Below are 8756 nucleotides of genomic sequence, written 5' to 3' on the forward strand. Positions count from 1 at the left end.
GGTCACCTCACGCATGCGTAGATCCCTCCCCTTAATCATGTGGCTTCTCCGGCCGCTATTCTCGCGCACGCGCTCTCGGATCAGCGTTCTTCCGACTTCTTGCTTCACCCGGCGGGAGTTGGTGGCTAGAGCTCCTGCGACTTCAGGTTGCGATGCTGCCCTTCTCTTTAATCTGGGCGACTCGGGTAAGAATGGGGCTCCGGAGACTGGGCGACCGGTAGAAAGCAAGCTCCCCTCCTACTGTAGTTTCCATTCACAAACTCTGAGGTTCTCTCGGCTTTTCCACGCACGTGGTCTGGGTCCTCCGGGAGCGAACGCGCTAGTAGGACTCCCTGAGAGCTCCGGATGCGCGCGGGATAACTGGGGGCCCCTCCCCATTCCGGTAATCATACGCCCCAGGGCCTGTGACCGTCCTTTTCACGTGACAGTAAGGGAGAGAACTGCACTGGATGCCCCGTGAGTCCTAGGCTGGCGAATGAGCTGGGTTTCAGGCCTTGACAGGCAAGCTGAGTCCTGCAAGCCCTGAGCTGTGCAGATGATGCAACCGAATTCCATGGTTTGCATCAGGGGTCCCGCGGCGCTGTGGGCTGGAAGGAGGTAGAAAGGGGACAAGGCAAAAGATGTGGTTTTTGGCTTCCCTGCCAGCAGACACCCCCTGGCCAGCAGACACCCCCTGGCCACATACCCTTATTCCTACCCCTTTTCCCCAGGGACTGCTAAAGATCTACACTACCACCTCCAGTGTTCTGAAAAACAGTTCTACAGCCTGTTGTCTTAATCACTTGCAACTTGGCCTCCTCCACACTTACTGGGGTATCAGTTTTTGGAAAGAACACCCTTTTGTTCCCGTGGGTGGGGACGTTCTGAAACTGCTAGGTTCTAGAAGACAGACTTTGCCTTGTGGCTTTGCAGAGTGGTTCCTAGGTCCAGGTGGAGGAAGATTCTGAGGTGAGGTGAATGGACCAAATCAGAGCCACCCTCTGGACATTGATCTCAACCTTGGCTCTAGAACTGGCTTTTGGAGGTGGGGGTGGTGAAAACTGAAACAGGCAGGCTAGACATCTGGCTGCTGGGTTTGGAGCCAGAGGGTCCAATAAGCATGGCTGAGAGTAGTTGGGAGACTGTCTGGACACTTTTATTTGATCCTTGCTTTGCCTCCTCTAGCCTCTGCAGAGATGTGGTCAGCTGACCAGGATGGCCATACGGTGCCAGCACAGTGAGGCAGCCCAGAACCAGACCACAGAAGCAACCAGGGGCTGGACAGGCCAGGAGAGTCTGTCAGACAGTGACCCTGAGATGTGGGAGCTGCTGCAGAGGGAGAAGGACAGGCAGTGTCGTGGTCTGGAACTCATTGCCTCAGAGGTGGGACCTGGGGAGAGGGGCCAGGGCTTGGGCCACCATGGGTGCAGGCACCTTATTGCTGTTTCTCCAGATCTCCCTTTTGGACTCAGGGCCTTCCTGCTGGGCCTTATCACCCTCTCATCTTACTGTTCTCTGAAGCAAAGGCAGGGCCAGTTTGGGTTATGGAATGCGGGCATTAGAGAGCTTCCAGAGCCTTCCACAGCCCCTACAGTCGAGCCTGGCCCCTCCCACCTTCCAAGAGAAAAGAAGAACCTGAAACTACAGGTTCGAGAGGACAGGTGGCCTTGCTGGGGACATTTAACATGGCAGCTAGGTTTCCGAGGTTACTGCCTCTGGCCCTGCCCCAGGTCTGGCAAGGAACCCTGAAAGTACAGAGCTTTCTGTGGAACCCAGCTTCTCCCTGTAGCCTGGGGCCCTGGCAGGGTGAGCTGTGGGGGTCCAGGGAAAGGGGCTCAGTACCTTCTGACATTGCTCCTACCCCCACCCCAGAACTTTTGCAGCCGAGCTGCGCTGGAGGCCTTGGGGTCCTGTCTGAACAACAAGTACTCTGAGGGTTATCCTGGCAAAAGGTGAGAGCTAGGCACCAGAGGGCTGGAGGGCAGCCTTAGAGATGGTGTTCCCAGTGAGAGTCACCTGCCTCTACCCTCCCAGTCCTTTGTTGCTGGTCAAGGGAAATGGCGAAACCCTTTCTCTGTGCCCTGATATGCCCCCTTCCCATGGCAGATATTATGGGGGAGCAGAAGTAGTGGATGAAATCGAGCTATTGTGTCAGCGCCGGGCCTTGGAAGCATTTGATCTGGATCCTGCACAGTGGGGAGTCAATGTCCAGCCCTACTCAGGGTCCCCAGCCAATCTGGCCGCCTATACAGCCCTTCTGCAGCCTCACGACCGAATCATGGGGCTAGACCTGCCTGATGGGGGCCAGTGAGTATGGATGTGTGGGTGATGGGCTTGGTGAGCAGTATAGGCATGAGAGAGCAGTTATTTTTTGAATACATACCAAGTGCCGTGCAGATGGAACAGTCTACTCTCTGTCTTGAAAGTTACAGTTCAGGAAGAAAATAAGACCCCAGTAACCAGTACTCAGCACAGTGTGGACAGAGCAGTGAGGGTGGTACATGTTAGCAGCAGTTTTCTAGAGACAGGCCTTTGGAGTGGGGCAGGAGGGGAGTGGTTAAGTCTGAGTGTTGTTCCATTTTGAAGCCTTCTTATTTCCTCTTCCCTCCCCACAGTCTCACCCATGGTTATATGTCTGATGTCAAGCGGATCTCAGCCACATCCATCTTCTTTGAGTCTATGCCCTATAAGCTGAACGTGAGTGCTGTAGAGTGAGAGGAGGGAGCTGCTCAGGCCCTGGTGGCCCTCTCTTGGGGAAAGTGCGGGGCTGGAGCCCTGGGCAGCCCTCAGGGTCAAGGAGGAAAGTGGGCTGTCCTGCTTCCTTCTCAGGGCTTTAGCTTTTTGTCTGTCTGTTTAGCCCAAAACTGGCCTTATTGACTACGACCAGCTGGCAGTCACTGCTCGACTTTTCCGACCTCGGCTTATCATAGCTGGTACCAGCGCCTATGCTCGCCTCATCGACTATGCCCGAATGAGAGAGGTTGGTGGAGGGCTGAGGTTCTGAGGAGTAGTGGAAGATTTTGGAAGAGGGGCAGCTTTGGGCAGGCCTACCTGGGCTCTCCCCAGGCTGAGACCTGTCTCACCACCTGCCCAGGTTTGTGATGAGGTCAAGGCACACCTTCTGGCAGACATGGCCCACATCAGTGGCTTGGTGGCTGCCAGGGTGATCCCCTCACCTTTCAAGCATGCGGATGTTGTCACCACTACCACCCACAAGACCCTTCGAGGGGCCAGGTCAGACTCCCCTGAAGTCAAGCCTTGCTTTTCCCTGCCTTCACACCCTATTCCTGGGGCATTGTTGGGTGGATCTGAGAGGAACTCATTCCACCTGAAGTTCTTCTCTTGCCCACAGTGACAATTCCTCAGAAGGAGGTTTGGAGGGGAGTAGAAGGGGTTGCTGCCCTCAACCACTGGAGTCCAGCACACTGAGCCCAACTGAGATAAACTCAGAGCCCTCAGGGAACCTGGACCAGCCAACTTCCTCTGCTTTCCCAATCCCTTGCCTTTTCTTTTCAGCTTAGATTCTGACCACCCTCTTTCCACATAGGTCAGGACTCATCTTCTACCGGAAGGGGGTGCGGTCTGTGGACCCCAAGACTGGCAAAGATATCCCTTACACGTTTGAGGACCGAATCAACTTTGCTGTGTTCCCATCACTGCAGGGGGGGCCCCACAACCATGCCATTGCTGCAGTGGCCGTGGCTCTAAAGCAGGTTAGGAAGTCTACTCTTATGGGCGGGTGAGCATTGGCTTGGATGCTCAGACACTGTACCTCACTTACTAAAGTTGGAGCTGTTAGAAGGGAAGTGCCAGGAGGGGAGGGGTCAAAGCTGGGTTCACAACTATGCTGGGGGTGGGAGGAGCAGAAGGGGCAGGACTTGGGGTCCCAGGTGCTGCTATCTCATCTCCAGGCCAGCACCCCCATGTTCCGGGAGTACTCCCTGCAGGTTCTGAAGAACGCTCGGGCCATGGCTGATGCCCTGCTAGATCGAGGCTACTCCCTGGTGTCTGGTAAGGCAGAGGGGTAGGTGAGAGCCTCTGTAGCCTCGGGCAAAGGCTTAGGACTCACCACTCCCTGCTTACTATTTCTCCCACTTAGGCGGCACTGACAACCATCTAGTACTGGTGGACCTGCGGCCCAAGGGCCTGGATGGGGCTCGGGCTGAGCGGGTACTGGAGCTTGTATCCATCACAGCCAATAAGAACACTTGTCCTGGGGACCGAAGTGCCATCACACCGGGGGGCCTTCGGCTCGGTGAGAACTGGGGTTCCAGAAGGGAAGGGTGGCTTCTGGGGCTTAGACCAGGGGTTCTCAACCCCTGGGGCACGGACCAGTACTGGTCTGTGGCCTGTTAGGAACCTGGCCGCACAGCAGGTGAGCTGCAGGCAAGTGAGCGAAGCTTCATCTGTATTTGCAGCCACTCCCCAGCGCTAGCGTCATCGCCTTGGCTCCACCTCAGATCATCAGGCATTAAATTCTCATAGGAGCACCGGTCCCTGGTACCACAAAAGTAGGGGACCACTGGCTTAGATTATGCTAATATGCTTCTGCCTCTCTCCCAGGGGCCCCAGCCTTGACCTCTCGACAGTTTCGCGAAGATGACTTCCGGAGAGTTGTGGCCTTTATAGATGAAGGCGTCAACATTGGCTTGGAGGTGAAGAGCAAGACCGGTGAGTGGGCCAGAACCACACCCTCCCCCCCCGCCCCGCCCCCGCACCAGCCAGTTTTGTTCACTATCTGCCCTTCCCAGTGAGCTAATTGCCTTTCCTAGAGCTCTGACTACTTTTTCCCTCACCCACTTTAGCCAAACTCCAGGATTTCAAATCCTTCCTGCTCAAGGATGCAGAAACAAGACATCAGCTGGCTGACCTCAGACAACGGGTGGAACAGTTTGCCAGGGCATTTCCTATGCCTGGTTTTGAAGAGCACTGAAGGCACCAAGGAAATGAGTCTCAAGACAAATTATTCTCCTTCCCCATAACTGGACCAGTGGAGGGGGTGCCTATCTTCCACATTTTGCTGAAGGAGGGAAGGCCTCCTACTTAAGGAAAGGAGCCAGGCGTAGTCCTCTTCCCAGAATTTGTAGCTGAGAATATTTCTTTTTGTAAGGAGACTTAGAAGAAGGAAGCTGGTGCTTTCTGCCTTAACCTCTCCCATTACCAGTGTTATAGACTCCCTTATCTTTCTTGGGGATGGGGGAGTTACCCTTCTGAGCCAGAAGAAAGGGTGGGTAGTTACCCTCCTTTCTCTTTTTATCTAATAAAATACTAACCTGACTTCAGCTTCTATTACTGTGGGAGGGGTCCCCTGGGCTAGGTGGTGATTTGTCTCCCTCCAAGTGTGCCTTCTTTCCCACTACCTACAGAAGGACCCCCTGGGGCTGCAGCCTCCTCCTCCTCCTCTCTCTGTCTCTGATCAGAGCCTACTACACCAGACGTGATTAGCAGGCGCAGCAAATTCAATTTGTTAAATGAAATTGTATTTTGCCCACGGCTGCTTCTGTTTGATCCCAGGGGACAGAAGGGAGTAAGGGAGGGGCGGGGTGGCAGGAGGAGGCCCAAGATGCCGGGTTGGCTGGGGAGGCAGGGGCTTGGGCACTGAGGAAAGTGCTGCTTCTCTCTGGGCATAGGTGCCTCATCCAGGCAGGCTGGGCAACAGGCTACGAGCCCAGTCGAGCCAGAGCAACACCGCAGGCCTGGGCTGGCGCCCAGAGCCTGAGCATACGTGGGGCCCGCCACGTCGCTTGGCACTCAGAGGCCCCGCTTGCTCTTGGCTCACATCGGCCACGCTCAACACGTAGCTTGAGCCACACCCACACCCTACAAGGCTCCGGTAGCAGGGCAGAGGAGATGGCTTGGGCCTTTTGGGTCAAATCAGCTGCTGCCGGCTCTCTTAACGCCTCCCCCCCCTCTCTTAACGCCTCCCCCGCGTGGGATTCAAGCTGAGGGTCAGAGGTGCTTCCGCTGCTGAGAGCAAGAGTAGAGGGTGGGGGTGGAGCTGCCTCCTCTCCGCGTGGGAACTGGGCCTGTGAATGCAGGATCTGGACAGGGTGGCTAGAATGCCACCCTGGGGGCTGGGAGCAGATAGTGGAAGAAATGAGAAGGCCGGCTGATGGAACTCACACCTCCGCCAGGCTCAGAAATCTGGCCGGTCCTTCTTCAGCTTCTTATAGTCCGTGGAAACTGCAAGAAACTGTTGGGGAGGGGGGTGTTGCACTGAGTGACCCAGGCCTCCCTTTGTGGGGGAGGGGGAGGTGGGGCACCGAGGAGTCGTTGGGGACCAAGAAAGGATGGAGGTACAACCCTAGAGCCACCGAGAGTTACCTTGTATTGGTCATTGGGGCTCAGGCGGTTCCAGGGCTCTGGGTTATTCTTTCGGTCCCAGCTGCGAGGAGGGAGGAAGAGAGTTAGGGTTTCCTCTGCAGGAGCTAGAACTCTGGAGCCTAAGGTAACACCCAGGGTCTCTGTCTCTACCCCAGCAATCTCCTCCTACCCTGGGGTACCCATTTACCAGAGACTGACAGGGGAGAGGGCATATTAGCAGTTGCTGACAAGTGAGACAAGAAGGCTGTCACCATTGTCAGCGTGAAGCCGGGCAGGTGACAGGCTGACAACTCAGCCCAGAGGCTCCCGCCCACTCCTTGCCACCCTAGGTCAACCCAGCAAAGCAGAGGGAATTGGGCAGAGATCCTGAGGGGCTGGGTTTCCTGTGATGTGCCTCAAATTGATAATGCAGACCTGTGCGGAGGATCTCCTCGCCCTCACTCTGGCCTGGAGTGGAGTGTCTGTACCGTACAGGTCCCAATGGCACCCCCAGCTCCAGGCCCCCCAGAGCGGAGACTGAGGTACCCAAAGGCCGCTGGCGGCGGGCAGAGCTGCGCTGCCATGGCAACCAGGCCGGGAGCGGGGCGGGGTCCACAGCCCAAAGCGGGCCGAGTCTCGAGCCATCAAGAAGAGAGCGATCGGGTGGGCCAGAGGGGAGGCGGGCCCTCCCAGGTCAGGAGCGGGCTCTAGCCCGGAGATTGCCAGGTGGGGCAGTGGCCAGTGCGCTGCTGGGGTCTCCCCGCTAAGACCACCCATTCCCACCTTTCTGGAGAGGGGGATGCGTTCCTGCCCCATTTTGCCCCACCCAGGACCCCTGCCAATGTCCCAAGCTTGGCTTTTACCAGACGTCGGGGCTACGCAAGGCGAGCCTCAGCAAGTAGAGAGCAGCGCTGCCCATGCCCAGGCCAATGAAGCCGATCATCGGGATGAGCTGTGGGAAAGACGGAAGGCACTTTCAGAGTCAGCCCCCTCTCCCAGTTCTCAGTGGCCCTTTACAAGCTTTTCTGCCCACTGGTCGCCACCCCTGTCCCAGGGCTGGAGCTCCTTCCTTTCTGGGAGAGAGGACCTGGAACCTCCCACACCACAGTTCCAGCCATCATCTCCCCCACCTCACAGAGAACCTGTCCCAGGGAGATTTAGGGGATATGGGGGCATATTGCAGGGATAGTTGAAGGCACTCTGAAGAAAGGTTAGGAGCACTGGGGAGACTAGTCAAGAGGAGGGAACTGGGAGATTTGGGGGCCGCTGGGGCAGCGAGAGAGTTAAGAGTTAGAACCAGTGGCTCTGGGGACCTAACTCACCGCGGGATGTCTCTTGATCTGCCGGTAGAAGCGGGCCCCAAGACTGGTTCCTGCCATATCGCCTCTCTAGTGTCTGGTTCTCTGTAGCTTCTCCTCTCCCTTGCTCCTCCTGGGGTCCCGCCCCCGGCTGGGGAGGGGTCAGCCCAGCCCAACCTAACCCAGCCTGGCCCTCCCATTTCTTCTTCCCGCAGCTCCAAGCTCAGGGCGGGGAGAATTGTTGGCGGGGAGAATTGTTGGTGAGCAGAGGAGTTTCTGCTCCTCCATTCTCTTCTCCAGATGTCCGCACCCTGGACCACAGGACACCATCATACTTGGGCTTTGAGCTGCTCCGAGGGAGAGGCCTCACAGGCTTTGACCCAAACTCTAATTGAGAGGGGATCCAGAAGTGCGGGATGGGACTCCCCATGAGACAGGCAGGCAGACAGACCTCCTGCTAAGTGCCGATGTGGTGTGTTCACAGGTGGGACCAGGAGAAGTCAGGAAAGAGCAAGGGCACTGGCAACACTTCCCTGACATTCTTAGAGCCATCCAAGATCTAGCAGGTCCTGGAGGCCTTAGTCCTGTCCTGTCCACAGTGTAGTGGAAGGGAGAGGGGGACAGACAAGCCAACAGAACTAAAGCAGCCCCAGCCCCTCTACTCCTGTGCGGTTTCTTCAAGTTGTATTGTGTTTGGCCTGGAATAGTGTTTGGTGGTCAGGGGACCAGGGATATCTTAAACACGGCTCTGGACAGAGTAAGTCAGAGGGTGAAGTTTAGGGGCTTGAGAAACTTGCTTGTCCTGCCTACTTCCTGTAGGGGTGAAGGTCAAGCCACCCATGGAGGCCACTCTCTGCTTCTGGCTGTGGTGCAGAGAAAAGTGAATAGAGTGAGGGAAGTTGTCAAGGAAAGACAGACAAGATGTTGAAGGAGGAAAGACAAGACACATAGAAACAGAAGCGTAGAGTGATTGCCTCCCATTCCAAAGCCAACTCAGGTGTATGCTATGCTGTAAGGATGAGAAGGCTCACTGACACTGTCTTTGGGGAATTGGGGTCCCAGAGACCTAGGAGGAGCCCAGCCCTAACTACTTCTCCCCACTCCCATGCTAACCTCCACCTTCTCTCCCTCCCTGCCTTCCCTTGGGCATTTGGATCCTATAAAGGTCCCCACTTC

General features: G+C 56.3%; 2 protein-coding genes and 1 long non-coding RNA gene across 3 annotated transcripts in view; 1 reads left to right on the plus strand and 2 right to left on the minus strand.

Moving 5' to 3' along the window:
• LOC112477416 overlaps nucleotides 1-132 on the minus strand; it is a 2552-nt gene extending 2420 nt beyond the window's left edge. The window contains exon 1 of the long non-coding RNA XR_003045451.1: nucleotides 7-132. This is a non-coding gene — a long non-coding RNA (uncharacterized LOC112477416). The remainder of the gene's footprint in view (nucleotides 1-6) is intronic.
• SHMT2 (serine hydroxymethyltransferase 2) lies at nucleotides 1-5256 on the plus strand. Its single transcript, XM_006908934.2, has 12 exons — nucleotides 1-185; nucleotides 1165-1362; nucleotides 1852-1931; nucleotides 2086-2286; nucleotides 2595-2676; nucleotides 2837-2959; nucleotides 3074-3213; nucleotides 3527-3692; nucleotides 3891-3990; nucleotides 4079-4234; nucleotides 4543-4650; nucleotides 4785-5256. Exons 1-12 carry the CDS (start codon nucleotides 153-155, stop codon nucleotides 4910-4912), a joined length of 1515 nt encoding a protein of 504 aa, XP_006908996.1. The 5' UTR covers nucleotides 1-152; the 3' UTR covers nucleotides 4913-5256.
• A 6-nt stretch (nucleotides 5257-5262) lies between these two features.
• On the minus strand, nucleotides 5263-7970 carry NDUFA4L2 (NDUFA4, mitochondrial complex associated like 2). Its single transcript, XM_015587072.2, has 4 exons — nucleotides 7605-7970; nucleotides 7146-7234; nucleotides 6304-6364; nucleotides 5263-6172 (listed from the first exon to the last, which is right to left on the minus strand). The coding sequence occupies exons 1-4, from the start codon at nucleotides 7659-7661 to the stop codon at nucleotides 6116-6118; spliced, it is 264 nt and encodes an 87-aa protein (XP_015442558.2). The 5' UTR covers nucleotides 7662-7970; the 3' UTR covers nucleotides 5263-6115.
• Nucleotides 7971-8756: the final 786 nt, after the last annotated feature.

This window comes from Pteropus alecto, unplaced genomic scaffold (assembly GCF_000325575.1).
Source record: "Pteropus alecto unplaced genomic scaffold, ASM32557v1 scaffold433, whole genome shotgun sequence".
Taxonomy (NCBI): Eukaryota; Metazoa; Chordata; class Mammalia; order Chiroptera; family Pteropodidae; genus Pteropus; species Pteropus alecto.

Excerpts from the sequence above, each read along its gene's own strand:
- SHMT2 (XM_006908934.2), top strand. The coding sequence starts at position 153 with ATGCTGCCCTTCTCTTTAATCTGGGCGACTCGG. Across the intron at positions 2,287-2,594 it reads GACCTGCCTGATGGGGGCCA|TCTCACCCATGGTTATATGT; the intron begins GTGAGTATGGAT and ends CCCTCCCCACAG. Across the intron at positions 2,677-2,836 it reads CTATGCCCTATAAGCTGAAC|CCCAAAACTGGCCTTATTGA; the intron begins GTGAGTGCTGTA and ends CTGTCTGTTTAG.
- NDUFA4L2 (XM_015587072.2), bottom strand. The coding sequence starts at position 7,661 with ATGGCAGGAACCAGTCTTGGGGCCCGCTTCTACCGGCAGATCAAGAGA. Across the intron at positions 7,235-7,604 it reads AGATCAAGAGACATCCCGCG|CTCATCCCGATGATCGGCTT; the intron begins GTGAGTTAGGTC and ends TCTTTCCCACAG. Across the intron at positions 6,173-6,303 it reads GCCCCAATGACCAATACAAG|TTTCTTGCAGTTTCCACGGA; the intron begins GTAACTCTCGGT and ends CCTCCCCAACAG.